At 50.2% G+C, this 24,514-nt stretch overlaps 1 protein-coding gene across 6 annotated transcripts in view; it reads left to right on the forward strand.

Moving 5' to 3' along the window:
- Positions 1 to 23,896, forward strand: part of LOC123835007 (palmitoyltransferase ZDHHC11-like) — a 46,734-nt gene extending 22,838 nt beyond the window's left edge. For 4 of the 6 annotated variants that reach the window (XM_054505012.2, XM_045863943.3, XM_054505017.2 and 1 more), the window contains 8 exons: positions 1,574 to 1,664; positions 5,294 to 5,328; positions 7,555 to 7,639; positions 11,220 to 11,254; positions 13,181 to 13,274; positions 19,297 to 19,345; positions 22,733 to 22,816; positions 23,061 to 23,896. In XM_054505012.2, the coding sequence (XP_054360987.1) occupies positions 1,574 to 1,664; positions 5,294 to 5,328; positions 7,555 to 7,639; positions 11,220 to 11,254; positions 13,181 to 13,274; positions 19,297 to 19,345; positions 22,733 to 22,816; positions 23,061 to 23,428 (841 nt within the window). In that variant the 3' untranslated portion in view covers positions 23,429 to 23,896. The remainder of the gene's footprint in view (positions 1 to 1,573; positions 1,665 to 5,293; positions 5,329 to 7,554; positions 7,640 to 11,219; positions 11,255 to 13,180; positions 13,275 to 19,296; positions 19,346 to 22,732; positions 22,817 to 23,060) is intronic. The other 2 variants (XM_054505014.2, XM_064596900.1) reach the window with 2 other exon arrangements.
- The last annotated feature ends 618 nt before the right edge of the window (positions 23,897 to 24,514 follow it).

Here is a 24,514-nt window from a genome sequence, read left to right on the forward strand (position 1 = left end):
CCACTTCTGGCGCTCTGAGCAGTGTCTTCCAAGTTCCATTTTTAATATTCTTTTGTGAGTTATACACACACTGCCTTGTTTTTTATAAAATTATCATATTGTGCAACTCTTTAAAAGCCCTTTTAAAAAATTCCATATACCTTCCACATTGTTAAAAGAAAAAGAAACATGATTTTTGTGAATAGAAGCTATTCTGTCGTTGGGAGGAACCATATTCCTCATTTCTGGAATATTTATTTTCAATTTAGTGTTGTCTTCTCCAACAGGAAAATGAACTAACTTTCACTGTTGAAGGGCCCGTTGTTGAAGTGTAGTACAAACCTCTGGGTGCGCTGGGCAGTAGGGAACAGTGGCCTTTCTTTATTGCACAAGTGTCCCTAGGGGAACCTGATAGCCGGAGAGTCCACTGCCTGGACACTCACAGCCTTATATTTCAGGCAAAGCCTGCTATAGCATGTCAGGGTCTCAATTCCTAGAGATCAAGGAATATGTTTAAATCACTTGACAGGATATCAATCCAAAGAAGAAACCTTCACTCAGTTAAGTGCCCCTGGAGTGAGATGATGTTAATCACCAGTATATTTTAGGGGAGAACTTTGTGAAGGACTTTCTCAAGTGCTTCTCTCTAACAGTAGTTATCAGACCAGTTTATTGGGAGTATTTCTTCTGGACCGTTTAACTGCTATGGAGGTAGGATCATATGTATAAAGATTTCTCTTGCCTAATTTCACAGGTGTTCCACTCAGTTAATGTCCATCAAGTGGTTTGTATCAATTTTCTGTTGCTACAGGGCAATTCCCACAAATTTAGTGTCTTGAAACAAGACTCATTATCTGAAAGTGTGCATGGGTCACATGCCTGGGCAAGTACAGCTGGGTCCCTTCCCGGTGCCTCTCAAGGCACAGTCACGGTTCACCAGGTCAGCTTTCCTTTCCAGAGGTAATGGGGAAGAATCTGCTTCTAGGCTGATTCAGAATGCTGATAGAATTGTTGCTTTCCCACACTTGCCACATTGCCCCTCGGTCTCTAAGTCGGTCACTGTGGGTCTAGTCTTCTCATACTTCAGATCTCTTGGACCTCCTCCTCTTCCTCATTTCTCAAATTTTAAAGGTTCGTGTGGTTGCATTGGACCTACTTGGATAATCAAGGACAATCCTGCATTCATTTCCTACAGCTGCTGCAAGAAATGAGCACGGAATGCCTTGGGCTCCGAGGCCCATGACTTTGTCCACTTGTAACCAAGCCTGCTGCCCCCACAGGCTCGTGAAGGTGGGGGTCCATGGTGGGGTGCCACAGCAGGAGGAGCGCCTCTGTGGCCTCCCACTGGCAAGCGGGTGTAGACCTTTCCCGGAGGAGCTCCTGCAGCGTGTCTCACATTGTGCAGTCAACCCAGGAGCACACAGACAACATCCCAGGAGCTGTTGGCTCTGAGGTTCTGCAGGCGAGGGCATCACAGTAATGGCGAGTGAATGGCGCTTGGCAGCCATCAGCAGGGCTCTCTGAGCTTACTGCCCAATGCAGGGCCCTTCTTTGCTGATAGGAGTCTTTCCTTCCTTTTGCTGCATCCCTGCAGAGAGAAGCACAAGGAGCCCCAGCCACTCCGGAAGTGCCCAAGTCTCTGTTCCACCACGGCCGTCCACCCAGAGAGCTCCTTGATGCTAGTGGTGAGCTCAGAGCCACAGGGCATGTGTGCTGAATCTAGGATGAGAGCCAAATGGAGGTTCTCAGGCTCCCCCAGGAACGAGGACAGAAAATGCTTGGAATGGCTTGTTTGACTGATCTGAAGCATTTACTTGGTCCTCAGGGGTGCTACTCATATGGGAGCAAAGCGGGGGAGGGGAGTAGAAGAAAAGGTGAGGGACGGAAAATATTCTTAACTGTGGGGCTTGTATTGTATGTGTGTGTGTGAGAGAAAGAGAGAGAGAGAGAGAGATGCAGTAGAAAAATGGGCTTACTAAAACTGAGCGATATATGTGTGCTTTAATGAAAGATACTTACGTCTGCACTCAACAGGCTTTGAGGTGCACCAGAAAATAAAATGATAGGTGGATAATCATATGGTAAAAAAAAAAAAATACTGCCAAACTTTAACAATGATAGAATCTAGGTGTCGAGTTTAGGCTTTCTTGTACAATCCTTTCAACTTTTCTGGATGTTTGAAATTCTTCATTAAAAAAGTGTTAGGGACTCACTGTAAGAAACAGACATGGAGTGAGCCTCAGGGCTGCCTCCTTTTGGACCCACTTTCTGCAGCTGTCTGGGAGTTTCTGGTGGGTTATTTTAAAGCAGGGCTTGTGACTATGCTGACTTTTGAAGATCGCAGGTGACTTTATATTCTCTGTGGGAGGAGTTCCATCTCACCAAAGTCCCTGCAGGGCATCAGAGGGAGGGCTCCTTGCAATAATTTAGAAGTAGGAAGTGGTTGGTACCCACCTTTAGTAACAGTGATATTGTCAGCAAAATCATTTTCCTTGCTTGCAACTTGGAAGTTTGGAGACACATTTAGTGGAAACCATCATGCCTCCAACCTCTCCCTACCCCAGACTCAGCCACTAAAAGGCGACCCTCACTCCAAGCCATGAGCAGATGGCCACAGACTTTTCTTTGCTGCCATTAAAACCAGGGTGACCCTATGTCCCAATTTGCCTGGGACAGTCCCATGTGACACCTGCTACCAGCCCTGTCCATGTGCCTGCCACTGTGACAGACACTTGTCTTTGACAGACACTTGTCTTTGACCATTATGTTAAATCCTGCTAAGGATGCTCCCAGACACAGCTTTATAGTTTCTGTTTGGTGTCCACCAGGGTGGAATCAGGCCAAGCTCACCTCCTAAATGAACATAGATATTTAAGACTCTGAGAGAAGATACTTTGTTCTGTCCCACACCTAGCAGGACAAATTCTTGTCAGTATTCAAGAACATAGAATACCAAATATGCACAATGATTTTTAATGCAAAAGCAGTAACATTACAGGCTTGGGTCTCTTAAAATTTTCTATACTTAAAACGTTCCAGGGTTGAAACATGCTTTTTTAAGAAAGGGGGTGATCATTCTACTTAGCTGACATGAATTACCAAAACTGATTACAAAAGAAATCGAAAGTTTGAATAGACATACAACAAACAAAGACAACCACTAATTAAATTTCTCACAAAGATCCCAGGTGATCTTTGTGAATTGATGGTTTCATTGATAAATTCTACCTGAGGAATACATGAGCTGATATCATTCATGAATACAGAGGCAAATATCATTAACAAAATATTAGCAGACCAAATGTAATTACAGAGAAACAGTATTATTACACCATGATTGAGTGAGGTTTATTACAGGAATGCAAGATTGGTTTAACATCTGGAAATAAATTAATGTAATCACCAAATTAATAAAACAAAGAACATTAAACCTATGAGCACATTAGTCAAACAGAAAAAACCATTTGACGTGATAATACATCTATATATGACAAAAACAATTGCACATCCTGGGGCATGGGGAACACCCTCAATCTGATAAGGAGCACCTAATGAGACTTACCACTAATTCACACTTAATTCATTCTGAATACTTTCCCCTAAGATTGGGACAAAAGCAAGAATGTCCACTTCAAACTTCTATTTGACATTTCACTCAAGTTCCAGCCAGTGCAACACAGCAAGAAATATAAATTAAAGATATAGATTTGAAAATGAAACTGTATTTATTTGCAGGAAACATGCTTCTAACAAATCTGTAAAAAAAATCTGGTAGAAATAATAAGACAGCTCAATAAGGTGGTAGGATACAAAATCAATATAAAAACCTCAATTATATTTCTGTATACTGGCAAAGAAGAATCTGAAAATGATATTAAGAAAACTATTCCATTTGCAATAGCTTTGAAAATAATAAAATAATAAAACAAGTGCCAAATCTGTATACTTAAATCTATGAAGTATTGAGAGAGATTAAATGCAATCTAAATAAATGGAAAGATTTGGAATACTCATGGACTGGAGCACAAAATATTGTCATGATAGCAGATTTCCCCTAAATTGATCTATAGACTTACCATGATCTGTACTGAATTTCCAGCAAGCTTTTTTTTTTTTTTAAGGAAATAACAAGCCAATCCTAAAATATATATAGAAATTCAGAGGACCTAGAGCGACCAAAATAATTTAGAAAAAGAAGCAGCAAATTGGAGGACTTACACAACCTGCCTTAAAAATTTATGATCAAGCTACAGTAATCAGGGCAGTGTGGGACTGGAAGAAGATAGACCATACAGATCAGTGGAACAGAGTAGAAACTCCAGAAATAAAACCTGAGCAGCGGATGTTAAACGGAGGTGCACAGGACAATTCAACGGGGAGAGAAATGAGAGTATTTTTAATAAAGGTGCTGAAACAATTGGATAACTATATCCAAAAAAAGAACTTAATACCCTACTTCACACCATACACAAAAAAAATAACTCAAAATCAATCATAGACCTGAATTTAAGAGTTAAAATATAACACTTTAGGAAGAAAACAGAATAAGATCTTTGTGACCTTGAGTTAGGCAAAGTTTTCTTTAACATGATCCCAAAACACCATTAAGGGAAAAAAATGAAAAATTGGACTCCATAAGAAATAAAGCATTTGGTCTTCAAAAGTCACCATTACAAAAATAGAAACTATAAGTCACAAGCTGGAATAAATATCTGCAAACCATGTACTTATATCCAGAATATATAAAGAACTCTCAAAACTTAATAAGGAAAAACAGCCCCAATTTAAAATGGGGAAGAGATTTTAATAAACTTCGACAAACAGGATATATGGATGGCAAATAAACACCTGAAAAGGTGTTTGGCACCACTCACCATTCGGGAAATGCAAATGAAAACCACAGGAAGATAGCACTTCATACCCAGTTAGCATGGCTCGCTCGAAAACGCGAACAATGCCCAGTGCTGGGCTGATGCAGAGAAACCGAAGCCCCGCGTGTCCGCAGTTCAAAGTAACAAGGGAATTTGAAAATGATGCCACTTTGGGAAGCAGTTTGGCAGGCTCTTAAAAACTTGAATATATTCTTACCATTTGACGCAGAAATCCCACTGCCCGGCTCTTACTAAAGAGGGACGAGGACACCAGTGCTCGCAGGGTGGGTGGGGGAGGAGGGGAGCTGTCCCTCCGCGAGACCCCTTCCAGGGACGTGTCTGAGACACGCTTACTTGATGCTGACTAATAACGGACTGGGTTTTCTGAAAGAATAACCTGAGTATCAACAATTTCTCCTTTTTCTTCATTTTCATTTACGCAGCGAACAGATGGCGACCAGAGCTCATCCGCACAGAGGTAGGTTGTATGCTTGCTAGAGTTGTTGGATCTGTCTGAAAGTAGGCTGCCTGCTCTTTGTAACTCAAATTACTTTGGAAAGTAATCCATCTCTGATGGGATATTTTAAAACAATGTGTAACATCGTTTCACTTAACATTAACACATATCCACCATCTTTTTGGCTTACCTTACTTGCGAAAACTGCAATAGTTCTCCACTCCGTCTGTAACCGCTGATACCTGAACCGATATGCGAAGGTCAGTGCTCACTGATTGTGTCAATCAGAGAACATGTGGAGAGCTGAGTCCGAACCTCCTCCTTAGGACGTCTCATAACACCTGGTTTCGCGTTGCTCCCGGGGGCCCCGGAGCGCGGCTCGCACACACACAGGCACACACGAGTTTCCCCGCGAAATCAGAGGCAGAAAGTGGCCCGTCGTGAAGGTCACGACCCAGGCTAGGCACCCACTTTAAAACGCGCACATTGAAACTGCAGCTGTGAAAAGTCGTCGAGGGACAAGAAATACGCTCACACTATGGTAGGTGTCTTAGTCCACCAGGGCTGCTGTCACAAAGGGCCACAAAACAACAGAAGTGTGTGGTCTCACTGTTCTGGAGGCTGGAGCCTGAGATCAAGGTGTCGGCAGGGTCGTGGGGCCTTGTCAGCCTCTCTCCTTGGCTTGTAGATAGAGGTTTTCTCCTTACGCCTCCTCACATTTCCTATTTTGTCCCTTTCTGGCAAGAATAATCGAAAATCAATGCACCAGGATCGTATATTTCCATCTCAAATTTTTTTTCAGATTGCCACATCAATGAGTATTCGTTATAGAAAATTTGGAACTTACAAATATTCCCCGTGTACAGATGAAAGTCTTTCCTTCCCTCCACCCGCCAGTGTCCGCTCCTGGCATTTTGACTGGTATCTTTCAAGTCTCCCACAGTAATATTTCCATGTGCATCATGTATATAACATTTTCTTTTATGAAATTATGATCTCATTGTGCACGTTTTTGGGAGCCTGCTTTTAAAACTCCATGTATTGTGGAGTTTGTTCTGTTAAAAGAAGGAAGCATGAATTCACTGTTCCATTTTGAAGGTATATCCTGTTTCTCATTGTGGGGATCTTCTCATTTTCGACACAGTCTCGCCTTTCTGACGAGAAAGCAGGGAAACTTGACTTGTGGGAAGGGAGCACGAATGTGTCAGCTTACAAACCCTCTGGGTGTGGCAGCCGATAACAGACGGGCAGCCGTTCTCTGTGGCAGGAAGCCTTTCTAGGGTAACGAGGAGTTTGTGCCCAGCGGGGCTGATGGGGGGCCTGGACGTGCCCGCAGCTCTCAGGTCACACCTGCCTAGCCGACCAGGCTCGGCGTCTGGAGACCAGGGCTTGTCTACACCTCTTGACACAACAGTGTGTAAGAAGGTGTAGGTGCTCACGGCGTCAGATGATGTTAATCACAGGCTTATTTTAGAGGAAACTCGGAGTCGGGCTTGCCAAAGCATCGCCGTCTGGGGGTAGCCATCGGACCGTCTCTTTGGCACAATTCCTTTTCGACTGCGTGCCTGTCGGAGAACATTCCACGGGCGGCTCTGCAGAAATTACCAGATAGGGTGGACTAGAGAGGGGAAGGGGCCGCACACCTGAAGCTTCAGGAACTGTGCGGGAGCTCCACCCCGCCAGCCCTCGCCGGGCCCATCCTCTGTAGCCGCACAGCAGATGAGCCCAAGCAGGGGCTCCGAACGCCTTCCCCATCTCACGGGCTCCACGCAGTGAACTGGGCCCCTGCATCTCGCAGGACAGCAGTCAGTGTGTGGCCGGGGTTGCGTTCATTTCGGGAGGTGCTGGAGAAGAATGACAGCATTTGTGTCTTCTCACACGCTGTCACCTCCAGCCTGCAAGGCAGCAATGGAGGGCTGAATCTCTTCGCATCCTCCTTCCTCAGCGGGCCCTCCTGGGTAATTCCGTGTCATCCCACTGTGGCAGTTGAGGTCCAGGGCCCACAGCACCACCCACCGCCCCTCCTTGTTTAAAAGTCCCTGCTGCTTCTGCAGCCCCTCCCCTCAGGTGCTTCTCCCCTGCCCTCACGGGGGTCTCCCAGGGGGCAGCAGACCTGAGGGGCTGCAGAAGAAGGGAAGGCCACAGTAAGGAGCCCGTGGGATGCTGTGGCCTGCGGCTTTCAGCAGCTGTCTGCATTCCTGTTCTTGCTGACGTGTCTCTCCCCTTCCTCCTGCCCCATCCCTCCAGAGTGACGTCCAAGGAGCTCCTGCTGCCGGATATGCCCTCCTTTCAGTTGTCCGCTACCATGTACCCAGAGAATTCGTGGCTAACGGTAGGTGAGGGTGGCCATGCATGAGCCTCAGATACAGGGGTGAGAGCCAGTGCGGGATCTAAGCCTCCCCCAGGAACCCAGGGGAGGGCAGGTTTAGCTGGTTTAAAGCATTTATAATGTTCCCAGGGATGCAGCTCAAACAGGGACAATGGTGGGAGGGGAATACGAGAGAAATAAGGTGGGTAACACAAACATTCTAAACTGTGGGGCATGCGTGTGAGCAGAGAAGCATGATAGAAAAATGGGTGTGACGGACGGAAGCATCACATGTGTGCTTGGGTGATGTGTGTGGATGTCTTCAGCCAGCACTCCAGGAAGCTCCTGGCAGGATCCTGGCCTGTCCCCCAGGGTCTCAGCAATCCACTTACTGTCCCAGCGGAAGGGCTCTCCTGCTCATCTCCCAGATCAACAGGGAGGAGGGACCTACCCAGCCCACTCTGTTCATTATGCAGCCTGGACTCAGAGTTCCATGTTGGAGATGCTGGAGGCTGGTCTTCAGTGAGGACGGGGTGTGACTGGCCAAGTCACAGTTTAAACCATGGCCAACACCATATGGCACAAACCCTCCCTGCCACTCACTCCCATCCAGCCTCCTGCCATACCTGGAGACCAGGGTGGTGCTCGTTCCATCCCATTGGCACCCCACCCCTGCCATCCCTTCTTGGGTGGTGGGTACCACAGGACTTCTTCTGAGCGACAGGAAGGACGGTGCTCAAGCAGCAAAGTCATGATGACAGGACAGGTGTTGACCATGGGTCCCACCTGGCTGTAGCGTGTCCAGGGGAATGTGCTCAAGGCCTCTTCTCTGGTGAATGTGGCTCTTGAGCTCACCTCTAGAATGTGTGGTAGAGCAGTCTCAGGGCCACCTCATTCCCATCCTGTCTCAGGAATCAAGTCAGCTGTGACCATTCAGTGACACTCTGCTGGACACTTGTCATCCATCATCACATTTAATCCCTCTGTGGATTATCTGAGACAGATCATCATCCCACTTTGATGGCTAAGATTAGATAAGGCTGGGCTCACCTCCTAAGTGTGGGCAGAGCTTTGAGATCTCAATGGCTCAAACCCTCCCCACCTCTCGCCCAGGAGGACACATTCTCTTCTGCATTCAAAACGGTAAATACCAAATATGCACATAGGGCTTTCTAATGCAACAGTAGAAATAGCATGAGTTTGGGTTTCTTAAACATTTATATCCTTAATTCTAAATCTTCCAATGTTGAAAAATGCATTCTCACTTAAGAAAGGTAGTTACCGGGCGCCTGGGTGGCTCCGTCGTTAAGCGTCTGCCTTCGGCCCAGGTCATGATCCCAGGGTCCTGGGATCGAGCCCCGCATCGGGCTCCCTGCTCGGCGGGAAGACTGCTTCTCCCTCTCCCACTCCCCCTGCTTGTGTTCCCTCTCTCACTGTGTCTCTCTCTGTCAGATAAATAAATAAAATCTTTTAAATAAATAAATAAATAAGAAAGCAGCTGCTTTCTGCTCAGGTCATGATCCCAGGATCCTGGGATCGAGCCCCGCATCGGGCTCCCTGGTGGGCGGGAAGCCTGCTTCTCTTCTCCCACCCTCCCTGCTTGTGTTTCCTCTCTCTCGCTGTATCTCTCTCTGTCTAATAAATAAATAAAATCTTAAAAAAAAAAAGGGTAGTTACCTTTCCAGTCAAATTATACAAATTAGCAGACCTAAATAAATAAAAAAAATAGAAAATCCCCAACCCCCTGGTGGCTACACTGTTGAATTCTACTGAATTAAAAAATAATAATAACAGCTGTACACAAGCTCTCTCAGAAAACAGAGGAGAGGAAACCGTTCTGGGAAGCCAGTTTCAACCTGATACCAAAGCCAGACAATGTCATCGCAAAAGATACCACGAAGCAAGAGCCTTCGAGAAAGTGCAGACAGAAACCACTGACTAAGCATTCGCAAACCAAATCTAGCAACACACAGGATTAAATGCCATGACTATGTATTGGCCTTATACAAAATATTAACAGTGAGGGACAGTAATAATATAATGATATCAATTCAGAAAAAGGAGTTGCCAGTAAGAAACTCTCATTTATGATAAAAAAATAATATTCTCAACAAATTAGGAATGAATTGAAAAGATCTTCATTCTGACAATGAGCACCTACGAAATACAACAGACTTCCTGGTGGAAGACTGAATGCTATCCTTCTTATGACTAGGAACAAGGTAAGGATGTCCATGCTCACTACTTTTATTTAACATTGTACTAAAGTTCTAGCCAGTGAAATAAAACAAGAAAAAGGAATAAAGAATAGAAAGTTAAACTGTATTGATCACAGACAACATGGTTCTAAAACAAAAATAAAAACAAAACAAAGCAAAAAACTTTGCAAGAAGCAGCTAAAGAGCTCTCCAATAAGCTTTTCTTAAATAAATGTCACATCAGTTATTTATTTTTTTTAAGAATTTTATTTTTTATTGTTTTTTTTAAGATTTTTTATTTATTTATTTGAGAGAGAGAGAATGAGAGACAGAGAGCATGAGAGGGGGGCGGGTCAGAGGGAGAAGCAGACTCCCCACCAAGCAGGGAGCCCGATGTGGGAATGAATCTCAGGACCCCAGGATCCTGACCCAAGCTGAAGGCAGTCGCTTAACCAACTGAGCCACCCAGGCACCCTATAATAACATTTTTTAAAAATTCTTACGATATAATGAGTGGGGAAAAGCAATATAAAATTACATTTATGGCAAATTAGCAGTTGTATAAAACAAAAACAAATTCTATAAATGGGGAAATAAAGACTGATGGGAAATGCTGGGAAATACATTAGGATGAAGGAACTCTGGGTAAGTTTTAGTTTTCTTTTCTCTGTTTTCCAAAGTGTTAAGCATATTCACATGATTCTTAGAGTAAAAATATATGAAATAATATTTAAAATTATTTTAATATTTAAAAAGAAGGAAAAGAAAAAATGGTGCATTGGACTTCATCAAAATTTAGGGTTAGATTTGAACAAACCTATGTGAAATGATGCTCAGCATCGTTCAAGATGTGGGAAAGCAAGTTGCAGCCACAAGACGAGGGTCCTGCCGTCCACTAGAATGGGGGCGACCCAGCGGAGGTGCTGTCAGGGCTGCTCAGTACTCATCAACAGAGTCGCGTCCGTCGCCGCGGGCACAGACTGTGGCTTAAGTGACAAACCCAGGATCTCCCGATCTGGAGGCTGGACGCCTGAGATCCAGGTGTTGTCAAGGTTGGATTCTCCTCAACCCCCCACGTCCTTGCATGGCCCTTCCTCTGTGCACCTCCGTCCCCACTGCCGCCCCGCACACAGACCCGTCACCAAGGTCAGGGCCACCTGGTGGCCTCACTTGACATGCACCCTCTGTATGGCCCTCATGGCCAATGCAGGCACACTCGGGGTGCCCCGGGGGTCGGGGCGCCAGCCGTGAAGCAGGAGGGCACAGAGAGAGGCAGGGGCGCAGGGCAGGGAGGGAGGTGCTCTCCTGCCCTGGACCCAACATGAGCTAATAATGGACTTGGGTTTTAAGCATGTCAACCACCCCTTCGGTTCTCATGCTATAAATTATCATTTATACCCTCGCAGGACACAGGCAGCAAACTGACGTCATCTGCACCGGGGTAAGTTTGCGAGTGTCCCGGACTGTTTCCTCTGTCTGAAAAATAGCCGTGGCCTCGTCCGACTGCCATTCCTGAGGGAAGGGGTGGGATGGAGTATCTCACAGTGCTGTGGCCATGGGTCGGAAGACGGAACGGTTTCCCTGACATCACAGACAGGGTGGCCTCTGCCGTGGCTCATCACACTGGCGTTCCTTGGGAAGTCAGAGTAACGCTTCTGGGCGTCGTCCCCAGGGATGTGAGCTCATGCCAAGTGTGAGTGGTGCTCATTCATCCTCCTCCCGTGAGCGCTCGTGGGTGCAGCAGCGTTGGGCTGAGTCAGGCTCGCCCTCTTGCCCTCAGTCGTCCTGGGGCTGCAGTCGGCGCCCCTATGGCGCCCGCTCTGCCCGCAGCCGCGCACACAGGCCCCCCCCAGGAACACACGGCCTTTCCACCCTCCCTGCCGTGGGGCCAGAAAGTGGCCCCGGACAGACCGTGGCCTGGTTTCAAGCACACGTTTTGAAGAGTAAGATCAGGTGCAGGGGAACGTACGGACTTCTGTCCCCATGACAAACCTGCACAGCCTCGACAGGCCACCTTCTCCTGCAATACTGAGTAGCAGGAGAGATTCACGGCGCCAGCGTTAACAAGCTCTGGGTCTCTTCGGCACCATTCACCCAAGCACACTGAGCACGGGCTCCCTTCGTCCTTAAGAGGACAATTCTGTGAAACATTTTCCTAGGTGGTTTGTAGATATTGTGTCCTTCTTCCAGTGCCATTGAATGTAATTTAAAAATAAAATTAAAAAGGACAAGGCATTTACTTGAATCTCACCCACCAAACACACAGACACATAGGCCCCTCTCTGGCCCTCGCCCCCTCCCTGCCTGGCCCCCACCTGCTGAGCAGGGTGTGGGACAGGCTGCTCCGGCCCCCCAGGGAAGCACCCTGCCCCCCCCTCTGCTCTTCCACACCCCTTGGCGGCCACGGCCCTGGCCCAGGCTCCTGGGGGGGCCTCTGCTGGGACCATGAAGGTGATGGTGCTGATGGTGGAGTCAGATGGCCATGCTGGGGATGCGGACAGGGATGAGGACAGGTTATTGGAGGGGATGGGAAGGAGGCTGTTCTCTTGCTCCGGAGAGACACCCACACATGGTGCTTGTGTGAACTGGTCCATGTTCCGCTGGGTGTCCCTGAGACCTCCGGACTGGTCAGGATCCCTGGCGTCATCCTGCACTGAGCTGGCTTCCTTCGTTCCAACCCAGCAGCCCTGGGTCACGGGGCAACGAAAACGCTATTAGTCCTTTTTTGTTGCAGAAAATATTTCCGTGGTAACCTAACAGTTTGGATCCAGGTGACCAGTTGGCACTTTAGACACCCCCCTACCCCCTGCTCCCTGGGCCTCACCTGCAGGAGCAGGTGGAGTCTCAGGCCTGGAGCCAGGCCAGGGGAGAACACACCCACCCAGGGCCTCGGTGGGTGCTCATCACGGGCACGTGTTAGTGGGGAACTTGGTAGAACTTCATGCAGCGTCTCTTCCTGATGGTCAGACAGACTTAACTGGTCTGTTTATCTGTTGGGGATGTTCAGTTCGCTGACTGTATAGAAATCAGCCAGACAGAATGAATATATGAATAAGGAGGATCTATCCCACAGATGAAGCTACTTCTGTCTGGCTTTAAAGGTGTCTCACGCGGCCGAAGTCCACCAGGTGGTTTGTTTTAATTTTCTGCTGTGGTGGAGGCGCAGGGTCCTTCCCACAGGAGCCCCCTGCTTGTCTCTTCTGCAGGACTTGCCCCAGGCACTCAAACAGCTCCCAGCCACTGCCTGTTCCGCTGCCGCAGACAAGAGGGGACCCCAGCAGGGAGACGTCCTGCAGGGTCCCCGTGTACTCACCGACACAGTGAGGGCCTCCTTGGTAACGTCTTTCTCCTTCCCATCCCGCTCTAGCAGACCCAGGAGGAAGGTGCTCCTGTCGCGATCCGAGTCCTCAAGCCTGAGGTCCACCACCACCGCCAGCCCAGAGAGCGCCCTGTCGCTGCAGGTGAGCCCAGGATTGCTGACGACCGAGCTCAGATGCAGGGGTGAGACCCTGGGTCCCCCCAAAGTTGGGGTCGGCATCGTATTCTGGATGCTCGTTGCACTCGTGCTCAGTGCTTCTTGGGCGCCAGGGGTGCTGCTCAAAGGGCAGCAAAGGTGTGTGTGGAGTAGGAGGAAACGTGAAGGGCAGATCACGCTCCTGACGTGGGGCCCATGCGTGCGGGATAGAGGCAGATGGAGTCCCCACGCGGTGCCCCTAAGCCAAGCCTCGTATGCGCGCTCGGGGGACGCATGCTGGTACGATAGAGGATATAGGGCCGGACGCTCGCTGCGGTAGACTCCCAGGGGTGGTGTTTCAGAGGTGTGCTTTGTGTGATCCTTTCAACTTTCTGTGTGTTTGAGCTTGTCGTAGCCCATGCTGGGGAATAGCTCTGCAGGAAGCAGAAGGGGAGTGAAGAGGGGGTGTGTGTAACTGATGGTCACCAGAGCGTGTGAGCATGTGTGGGAGCCACATGTGGGCTGGAGTGAGGAAGCCTGCTAAGAAGGGCTGGCGGCCCTAGGACTGGGTGTGGGCGGCCTGCATGGTGCGGCAGCAGGTCAGGGAGGCGCCGCGTGGTGCTGGCCCTGCCAGCAGGTGAGTACAGACCCTGGCGGGGCAGGGCTGCTGGGAACACGGCTCCCCAGGTGCTCCCTTCCAGAGTGACCCATGGGACTGCCACCACCCCCAGCCAGTGGGGCCCAAGGCTCAGGACAATGCTCTTGAGCCCTTGGCTTTGAGCTTGGAGAGCCCCCTCCCAACTAAGGAGACTCAGACCCCAGCCCTCAGATGGCCATGCACGGTCACTGAGCCCACACCCCAGACCAGCCTGGGGCCTCCTCCCCACTGTAGGCTCCGTCCAGAACCCGCAAGTGATCCTGATTCCCTGTGCGCCCGGCTTCCCGCCAGGCCCACCTCTCTGTGGGTGACCCCAATGCCTGTAGCTCTCAGCCAAGGGTTAGAAAAGAATGGGCCCCATAAGGGGCACTTGGACTTTGGGTCCATTCTGGTGTGGAGATGTTACTGGTCCCACACCCCAGAGGAAGTTTCTTAAACCCCACTGAGTCCCTGGGTCTCCACGAGGACACTCGCTGCGGTAGACTCCCAGGGGTGGTGTTTCAGAGGAGGTTAGGGCGTAGGGCTGTCACTTCCCAGAGCAGGATGTGCGAGGACTCAGTGAGAGGTTGTGAGCACTTCTGCCAGCGTCAGGCTCAGACTGGTGCTCAGTAAATGCTAGCCCCCCGCCCCAACACCCTGTTTTAGACCTTGGTGCACATTAAGCATAATCCTTGTCTGGGACACAGACTCATCATTGATCTATGCAAACCCTGCTTTCTAAATTTACTCCATATTTCCTTTATTTTTGGTGTCAGAGGAAGCACCAACAACCCAAGAAAAGGCAGGGTCCTGATGAGGTCTACATCTGCATATGCGGCCCCAGTCACTCTCTTTGTTCTTGTGTTTTCCTTTTACTTCCGTGTTTCAGATCATACCTATTCCTAAAAAATACATACATGCAATTCATTGGTTACTCTTTATTTCACAGAAAGGACACAGTGTATATGTGATGTTTGGAATTTGGGGGAATCACCTTTTCACTCACTACTTAATGGTCAAGTTGGCTGTGCCCTGTCTCGTGCTGCTGAGTCCCTTTGCCTTCCTTCTGTGACTCTTTCTTCCCGCCCCACACTCACTCGGCCCCTCTGCTGTGGGCGCGCAGAATGGACACCCCTGTATGGTCTCTGTAATGAGCAGCGACTCCGCAAGATAAGGCCAGACTCTTTTCTAAAGGGGGTGCGCAGTCTGCACTCCCACAGAAGTGTATATGAAACCCTGTTGGTCCATATCCTCCCCAACACCTGGGGCCCAAACCCAGTGGTGCGGGATGGTGGCTTCCCGTCCCTCCCAGAATTACCCCCATGACTGACGATGCTGGACGTGCATTAACCATGTAAGTTTCCTCCTATGGGACATGCTTGCTCTTGTCCTTGGTCCATTTTCCTGTCATGCTCTTTCTGCTTTTCTTTTTTTTTTTTTTTTTTAAAGATTTTATTTATTTGAGAGAGAGAGAATGAGTGAGAGAGAGTGCACATGAGAGAGGGGAGGGTCAGAGGGAGAAGCAGACTCCCTGCCGAGCAGGGAGCCTGATGCGGGACTCGATCCCGGGACTCCAGGATCATGACCCGAGCCGAAGGCAGTCGCCTAACCAACTGAGCCACCCAGGTGTCCCTCTTTCTACTTTTCTTACAGATTTATTTGAATTCTTTATATATTCTTGATACAAACCACTCGTTAGTTGGGTGAATTACAGATAGGGTGTCACAGAGCAGCTTGACTCCATGCTCCGTTTAACCTGACGTTTGATGAGCCTGAGCCGTACCTTTCAATATACTCACACTTACACATATTTTACGATAATCCTTCTTGGTCTCAATTCATCTTTAACCCAAGCATCTAAAAGAGAGTCATCTGTACTTTCTACTACAAGTTTTCAACACTGAATTTTGAGAGTTGAGTTCTGTGTGGTTCACTGGCGGGTTTGGTGTGAGGTACCGATCCAGCGTCATCCCTCCCCTGTGGGTTTCTGTTGTTCCAGCTGCAGTCACAAAACACCAAATGGACCCTCTTTTCCCCACTGATCTGTTTTCTGTATGCCTCATATGTTTTTTATTCCACAATACTTTCACTACTGCTTTTTTTGTATTTAGCTGAATTTGCATACTGTGCCGTTTTTATTCCCTTCTTCTTTCCTTCTTATATTTTTTAGTTACCTTCTTACTGGTTACCTTGGGGATTATAATTAACATCTTTAACTTATAAGAGTCTATGTTGAATAATACCAACTTCATTTCAATACCCTACAATATTCTGCTCCTATACATCTCCATCCCTCTTCTTTTATACTCTTAATGTCACAGATTACATCTTTACACATTGTGTGCCTATTAGGAAAGACTTATAATTATTGTCTTATGAATAAGTCTTTTAAATTGCATGGAGAAGAAGAGGACCTACAAACCCCAAGTATAACAACCTTGGCTTATATATTAACCCGTGCGGTTATCTTTACCAGTTCTTTATTTCTTCTACTGCATAAAGCCTCCATTTTAGCCCAAAAAGCTCCCTTTAGTATTTCTTATAGGAAAGGTCTGTTGGTCATGAATTCTCTCAGCTTTTGTTTACCTAAGAATGTCTTAATTTCTCCTGTATCCTCAAAAGACAGTTTTGTTGGATTTAGAATTCTTGGTTGGCAGATTTTATTTTCCTTACAGGACATTAAATGTGCCCTCAGGCTTCCATGATTTCTGATGAGAAATCAGCTGTTGATCTTACTGAGGCTCCTTATATAGGATTAACCACTTCTCGGGCGCCTGAATGGCTCAGTTGGTTAAGCGACTGCCTTCGGCTCAGGTCATGATCCTGGAGTCCCTGGATCGAGTCCCGCATTGGGCTCCCTGCTCAGCAGGGAGTCTGCTTCTCCCTCTGACCCTCCTCCCTCTCATGCTCTCTGTCTCTCATTCTCTCTGTCTCAAATAAATAAATAAAATCTTAAAAAAAAAAAAAAAAGGATTAACCACTTCTCTTTTGCTGCTTTCAGAATCCTTTCTGGGGTTTTGAAAAATCTAGCAGTGCTGTGGCTGCTCGCTGTGGACGTATGCATTTATCTTGCTTGGAGTCAGTTGAGCATCTTGGATGTGTAGATCCATACCTTCCATCACATTTGGGAAGCATGCAGCCAGTGTTTCTTCAGTTATTTTTCTCTCTGCCCCTCTCTTCTCCTTCTGGGCCTCAGGTCCACCAGGTGCTGTTCATGTTCCTTCATTCCATTTTCTCCCTGGTCCCCAGACTGGATAATTTCAGTTGTCTTCGAGCTCACTGATCCTTTCTTCTCCTGCTCAAATGTGGTGAGCTCTACTAGTGAATGTTTAATTTCACAGTTTTCAGTGGTAGAATTTCTGTGTGGTTCCTTTTTGTAATTCCTATCTCTTTCTTGATATTCTTTATGTTTATTCAGTATTTTCCTGATTTCCTTTAGTTCTTCACCTTGGCTCATTGAGCATATTTAAGACAGCTGATTTAATGTCTTAAATGTCTGGACTTCTGGGAAATTCTGTCAAATTCTTTTTCTCCTTTGAATGGGCCACATTGTCTTATTTCTTTGTATGTTTTATAATTTTTTGTTGAGAACTGGGTATTCTGAGTATTATAATGTGGAAGTCTGGACATCAGATTCTCCCACTGCTCAGGGATTGTAGGTTTTTGAACTATCAGATTGTGACTCTTCCAAACTGCTTTTGCAAAGTATGTATTTCCTGTTGTGAAGATTCTCTGACTATCTGTGTGGTCAGCCAGTAATATCCTTAAATGTCTGGCTGCAAATAAGAGGAATAAATGTTCCGATCGATGGCCCTGAAGGAGCTACTGCTGCCATGGTGGCCAAGACAAGAGAGCAGCCGTGCCGGCCCCTCAGGGCATGACCAGACCCAACCAAAAGGCACAACGCCCACGTTTTGGAGTACAGAGTTCCCGCTGCCTGCCCAAGCGTTAGCTGCTCCAGGAATGAGGGCTGGCTGTTCTCCAGCAGCCACAGGACTGAGGGTGGGTGGTCACTGGCTTGCACGCATGGCTCGCTCAGGAGGGACAGGTAGCATCCCTTCCCTGGTGCTGCACATTGTCACTGTGTCTGGTCCAGTTCCAGAATTTGGAACAGTCGACCCCGGTGGCTCTCCTCAGCATAGTGGCTCCTTCGAGGAGGACTGGTCTCTCATGCTTCCTGCTCCAGCACTTTGTTCTCAGGTGAAGGATGCTGATGCACACACTGGCACAGTCGTCACCACCGTCCCCACAAATCTCTACCCCACAGCCCTCCACCACTCCGCTGCCAAGCTCTGTGTTGCTTTTGCTTTCATTCTAAACCAGTAGTGTGCCTCCCTGTATTTTCGGTAATACCTTGATCACCTTTGCTTCCTGAGCCCCATCCCCTCCTCTACTGGGATTGCTGCCCACTCTGTGGCCACCTTTGGTGGACGCCCTGCTGTCACCCGTGGGCCGGGAAGTTTGACGGCAGCGGTCGCCCGTCTGGCTGCTCGGCCTGTGGCGCCCCCAGGTACCCACCAGAGCCCTGCCCGCACGTCAGCAGCACCATCCTCTCTGAGGGATCCCCTGGGGGCCTCCCCATCCCGACAGCATGCTCCTCAAACCTCGGCTTTCTGTAGCCTGTTGCCATTTGCTTCCTCTTCTTCAGGGGATGGTCGTCCCTCATCAACAAGGGCTTGCCTTTTGTTTCTTATAAAGTTATATCTTTACTCATTCATGCATCAGTTTGTATCTTGACTGTAATTCTCAAGGGCTGGCTCGGGGAGGCACACTCCAGATTTAGAAGTCTCTCAGAAGCACTTGTACTTGGAGGTCTTTCAAAACCTTCAAGGGAAAATTGTGCACAGCCACAGTGTCTGGTCCCTGCTGCACGCAGCCCCGAGTTAGAATAAGCGTCATCCCTGGCCCTTTGGCCAGCCCACGTGGATGGGATAATAAGTCACCTGTTGGCTGGCCTGGCAGCACCAGGGCAAAATAAGCCTCCTGCTTTCCGGAGGTGGAGTGAAGACACTCGGGGCTCCTGGGTAGCCAGGACTTACCCCCAGCAAGCAGAGTTGTGCAGTGAAGGCGCCCAGCGAGGGGTGTCCTATGCTGTCCTTGTTGCCCCTTCCTCATGCTGGGGGTCCAAATGGGCCCCTCGGCCCCTGTGAGACGCTCCCACTCATTAGGCAAAGCACTACTTGGCTCCATCGTGATGCGCGTGCAGAGGGAGAAGCCAACCCCCTCCCCAGTGCACTCCTGTTAGCAGCCCCACACAGAAGTGAGTGCTCTGAACTCAGGCGGTGGGTGATTGCCTGCGTCCAGCTCGTGGGGGCAGAGCCGGGTTTGTGTGCCCCCTTTGGCAGGGCAACAAATCTTGCATCCATATTCCCTGCTACTTCTCTCTCTGCAGGTTTCAAAGGATCAACAGCAAGAAACAAGGCAACCTATGAGAGGAGACGGTACGGTGTCTCACAGTCTGGGTGTTGAGGTCTACCCAAGCTTGATTCTCTAGAGCTAAATATTTTCTACAGAAGAAAAAAAAAAAAGAGGGAGAAATCACCAATGGAGGGTCAAGGGCTGGGACACTGTGTTCCCAGTGGCACAGAGGACAAGCTTGAGCTCACGTAGAGCATCTGCAGACGGCGCCTGGTGTCTCCATGCTTGCCCGCCCCCTGCTGTATGTGCCACAAGGCAGCAGGTCCGCGAGGTGGGGCCAGACACCTAGCGGATACATCAGCTGGCAGAGCGTCTGCAAAGAGCTGGCATCCTTCTGTGTGGCCACCAGTCTGAGCCGTGGGCCCCGAAGAGCAGTGGTGGCTGACTTACTAACGGGGGCACAGAGCAAGGGCCACGCTGAGTCTGAGTAATGACCAGAGCCTGACGTGCTTTGTAGGAGCTCAGACTCAGCCTCCCGTGCGCTGTCTGCCCAGTGATGGCGTTGTTCGCACGCGGGATCCTTGCAGGGTGCTTCTGACGTGGTGTCCTCTCATCTAAGAAAACTTTCACCACAGTAATGCCTCCCTTCAGAGCATGCAGCGCCTGAGTATGTTCACCTTTTCAACATGCCCTTGGTGAGGAATCAGTGGCTCCTATTTCTAGAAAAGGAGGCTGAGAAGGGTGAGTTTGATTTCTGTGTGATTCCAGAGAGGACTCAAGTTGGATTTTAAGGATCATAAACTAAAAACAACTGTTGTAAGTGACGGGGGGTCTGAGCCTCAGGTCCAGTCACATGGCAGCTTGGCTCCCAGATGGGCTGACACCACGGGGGTGTGTGTGTGCATGCCGTGGGTGCTCATGGATTGCTGAGAAGCTGGGGATCCTCAGGCCAGGGACAGAGGCAAAGACAAACCCAAAGAAAACCCCGTGGGCATGGCTTCCCCTGGTGAACTCGATTTTCACACTTTCCAGGAGGGAGAGAGAGGACCAAGCTCAGAGCACAGCCAGAATGGGAGGCCAAGAACTTGTCCCATAAAACTGGGACCCCAGATGGCTATACCCGCATTGTGGTGGCAAACCGTTGTCCACTCCCACCGGACGCAAGAAAAATCAGCCCCATCTCAAACCTGGTGAAGGGCCCACTCTGTACCCCTGCATCGAGGGGCTCTGCTTGCCTGCCTCGGGTGTTCATGGTGAAAGGGCCGAGAAAATCTCTGCCAACAGCTTGGAAGGACAGACTATCCCCAAACTCCTCAGGCTGAGGATTAACTTGGAGCGATTCTGGACTGGTCATCACAGGTGCCAGGAGGAGCGAGGAAGAACTGAGCCATTCTCATCCCACACGGCTGTGCCCTCAGGAAAGCCAAGGCCACGGCAGAGACAGACACACGAGGGCATCCGGCTCTCAGGCCAAACGCAAAGTAACTGGGCTTATTGTTTTGAGAAACAAAAGGCAAAGTGAAAAACATCTGAAGAGAACAGAAAACTGTTGTTTAATTTATGAGCGTATCTGAAAAAGAACCAAATAAAACTTAGGGCTGCAGAAAACGTCACGGAGGCCCAACAGTCCACTGATGGGTTTAGCAGCATGTTGTCGGTCAGTTGGAACCTGTGAGCTTGAAATCAGAGCTGGGGAGTCACCTGGCACATGAAGGCAGGTGCAGAATGTGGAGGACCGTGAGCAAGGTGGGGCTGGGGTGTGCGGTGTGACTGGGGTCCCGGGAAGAGGAGGGGGAGGTGTTTGCAGAGATGAGCCTGAGAACCCTACAGATTCTCGGAGTCTGATGAGTCCAGGAATGGCAAATAAGATTCTAGATACGTCGTAAGTCAACCAGCAACCACCAGAGAGAGACAAAGAAAATGCGTATTTTTAAATACCTGGTGATACAAGACAGAGTCCCTTCCAGGGAATACTGATTACCTTCACTCATCCTAACGGAAGCCTTCAGTATGGTGGGGCACCCAGCCCAGGGCTCTCTTCTTGGCTGATGTACATCTTAGGCTGAAGGCGAAGCAGGCATTTCTACATCAGTAAGGAATCCTGGGGAATGAAAATAGGCCATTTTCAAGAGCGTTTTTAAAAGTGAGGTCCCTAGGAATAAATCGAACAAAAGACATGCAAGACTTGCAGAGAAAAGGATAAAACTTAGAACACTCTGAGGAACCCTAAGGAATGCAGACAGACCCCACTTGCAGAGCGGGCACTGTGGTGCCGAGACGCCAGGCTCCCAGGTAGGCCAGTGCCAGACTCCAGCAGCAGACGCTGCTTCTGAAATGCGTATGGGATTGCAAAGCGTCAAGGATAGCCAAGAACCCGAAGAAGAAGGGCAGTTCAGGATGGCTAGCCATGCCGCTTCTCTAAAGCTTGCTGGTTAAAGACAGCATGGCACCTGTGTGGAGATCACTGCGGAGCCGCCGTGGAGGCTTCTGATGCCGTGAGCACGTCCACGCGCACAGGAACACTAAGTTCCTGGCAGAAGCTGGCTGACGAGCGGGGGTGCGTAGGTTTTGATAAATGCTGCTGGGAAGTTCGGGGCCACGCGGGAAAAACACTAATGAAATTAGAGCCCTACCTCACACTATTCGCACAAATTAATCTCACGTGGACTAAAGACGTATGTGTGAAGCTGTAAAAACTGGAAGGTACTACTGGGTAATATCTTTGTGTCCTCCTGGTATCTGAGGATTTGGTCAGTAGGATTTTCTTAAAGGCACTAGCCACATAGGAAGGTAGACGTAAATTAGGCCACGCCAAAATGAAGGACTTCTGGATACATCAGAGAGGGTGCCATCAGAAAGGGAAGAGTCACACCCAAAACTGGAAACGTGTTTGTAAGTTATGTCCAAAACTGACAAAGGACTAGTATGCAGAATATATAAAGAACTATGACCCCATAAGAAAACAAATGACCAGCGACGAATGGGCACTTCACAGAAGAGGGGACCCGGAAGCCGGCAAACAGGAAAAGTGCTCAGCTGTCCCGGTCATCAGGGAAATGCAACTGAAAGCCGCGCGAGGTGGCGAGATGTTCTGTCACGGGAGCAGGGACTGGCGAGGGTGGGCCCGGACGTGCATGCGGCGGGTGGGCTGGCCCAGCACGGTGCCCTGCAGAGCACAGCCGTGGGAGCCCCCATAGCCCCGTTCTGGGCGCAGGTCTGGAAAAAGGCCTGCCCGCGGCACTGGGAGTCCAGAGCATTGCTGGGCCGCTGAGATGCCCAGCACGGGAGGCCCCCCACCCCGGGGACGCCCCCACGAGGCAGCAATGGGACGAATGCAGGCACGTGTCAGGGGAGCACCCAGCACCTGTGGGAACTGAGGGTCCCGGGACACACAGGAGCTCCTGGCCCTGGGGGTCCTCATCTCATCATTCCTGTGAACGTACATCCGTGTGCTCCCCACCCTCCTGCAGGTGGGATATCGCTCATGGAAAAGACCGTGTGTGGGCATTCGCATCCCCTTCTCAGCTCCGGCAGCCGCTCACCGCAGGGCAGGGGTGAGTGGAGGGAGCCTCGCCGGGGAGGAGGGTTCTTGCCGCCCCGCTCTGTGGGGCTCTGTGTGCAGGTGTCCTGTGCAGGGCCGGCCGCCCTCCCGGCCAAAGGTCAGGACTCCGGCTCCAGGAACCCCGCCTTGGCCTTCCTGGCGAGGGGCCGACCCTGCACCCCTGCACCAAGGGCCGGGCGGGCCCTCTGCTTGCCTGCTGCGGCGGCGTTCATGGTGGCTTATCCTCTGCTCTGCAGGAGCCAAGGCGCCCACACCTGAGCCGCCCTCCTTCAGGATCCCGTCTCAGGAGTCAGACCTGGAGAACCTCATGCCCCTGTATCGGCTGCCATGCAGCCACCAGAATGTGCTGTCCAGGGAGGGCGCCCGCTGCGGGGGCCAGCAGAGCCCGGCTGGGGCGCCCGCCACCTCCAGCCATGAGCCACGAGGGGAGCAGGCCGTCCAGGGCTCGTGCCATCTCCAGGACGGCCAGCCTCCAGGGGCGACACCGGAGGTGGCTCAGGCCAGCGTCGCTCCGTTCGGCCAGGCTGAGGGCCCGCCCGCGGCGCGGGGAGAGACCGGGGTCCGCCTGTGTCTCCCCGGGGAAGCCCGTGATCCCGACGCCTGATGGCCTGGGGGGCTCACCGCTGTGCTCAGAGGGCAGCGCGTCCTCGAGGGTCCCCGGCTGTCCCTCCTCCTGCACAGACACCAGGGGTGCCCGGTGGCCTGTTCCTGTGGAGGGCAGCCCGGGCTCTGGCTGCGGAAAGTCGGGCCGAGGAAGGGAACTGAGCGCCTCCTCGGATCCCGGCCACGCGGAAGCCTTCCCTGGAACCTGCATCTCGCTCAGCGTGGAAGCCGTGTTGTAATGCACGGAGTTTCCCGAACACGCCCACACGTTGTGCCAGGACTCAGGGCCCAGGGTGCTGTTTTCACGTGTGTCGATTAGCAATGGTAACTGCTAGGGACTTAAGCAGCTTTTAAGGAAATTCTTCAGAATTTCTTAGGAAGCTGTATTGCAGGAAATAATAGAAATTAATTTTATTGGCAATAAACTTTAAATCAGTCTTGGTGAATTTTACATTCTTGGGCTTCAGGTGGTCTTTTGGGGGGCTGGTGAGGATTCGTGGCCGAGCCCCTCTGCCCCCCCAACCTGAGCCATCTGGCGCTGGGCCCTCAAGTCCAGTGTGAATGAGGCCCGGGTCTGGGCCTGCAGAACCGGCTCCCAAGCCTGCCCCCAGGTGGGAGAAGCCCCAGCCCACCCCCGCCACCCCCAGCTCCCAGGCTTGCGGGGCGCTAGCCTGAGTTAGGCCTGCTGTGGGCAGTGACCCTCCGTGGGCCCAGTGGTGGCCACCTGTTTCTCTGAGCGCTTTGCTGTGGCTCCAGTCTGAACCCGTGGGCCCCATGCTGCACCACCACGGGCAGGCTTCCTGGAGGAGGTGTGCTCTGGCGTGGGCTCCTTTACCTTCCATGCCTCGGTTCCTCCGACAGGCACCCTGTGATAAGTCAGCCTGCCCACCTGTGTGGTCTCGCCTCGGGCGGTCACGTGCTGTGTCAGCTGACACGCAGGAAGCCCCCCCGCCTGCGCCCCCCCATCATGCACGCCCTCACCTGCTGACCTCCCACCCCATCCTGCAGTCATCATTTCTACCCTTCCCTCCTGATAGGCCATGTTTGCCCTTGGAGGGCCCCCGGGAGACCCCCTCCAGGTGGGCCA

This window comes from Mirounga angustirostris, unplaced genomic scaffold (assembly GCF_029215605.1).
Source record: "Mirounga angustirostris isolate CCGP_5_RB_7025 unplaced genomic scaffold, mMirAng1.0.hap1 SCAF_7, whole genome shotgun sequence".
NCBI classification, from domain to species: Eukaryota; Metazoa; Chordata; class Mammalia; order Carnivora; family Phocidae; genus Mirounga; species Mirounga angustirostris.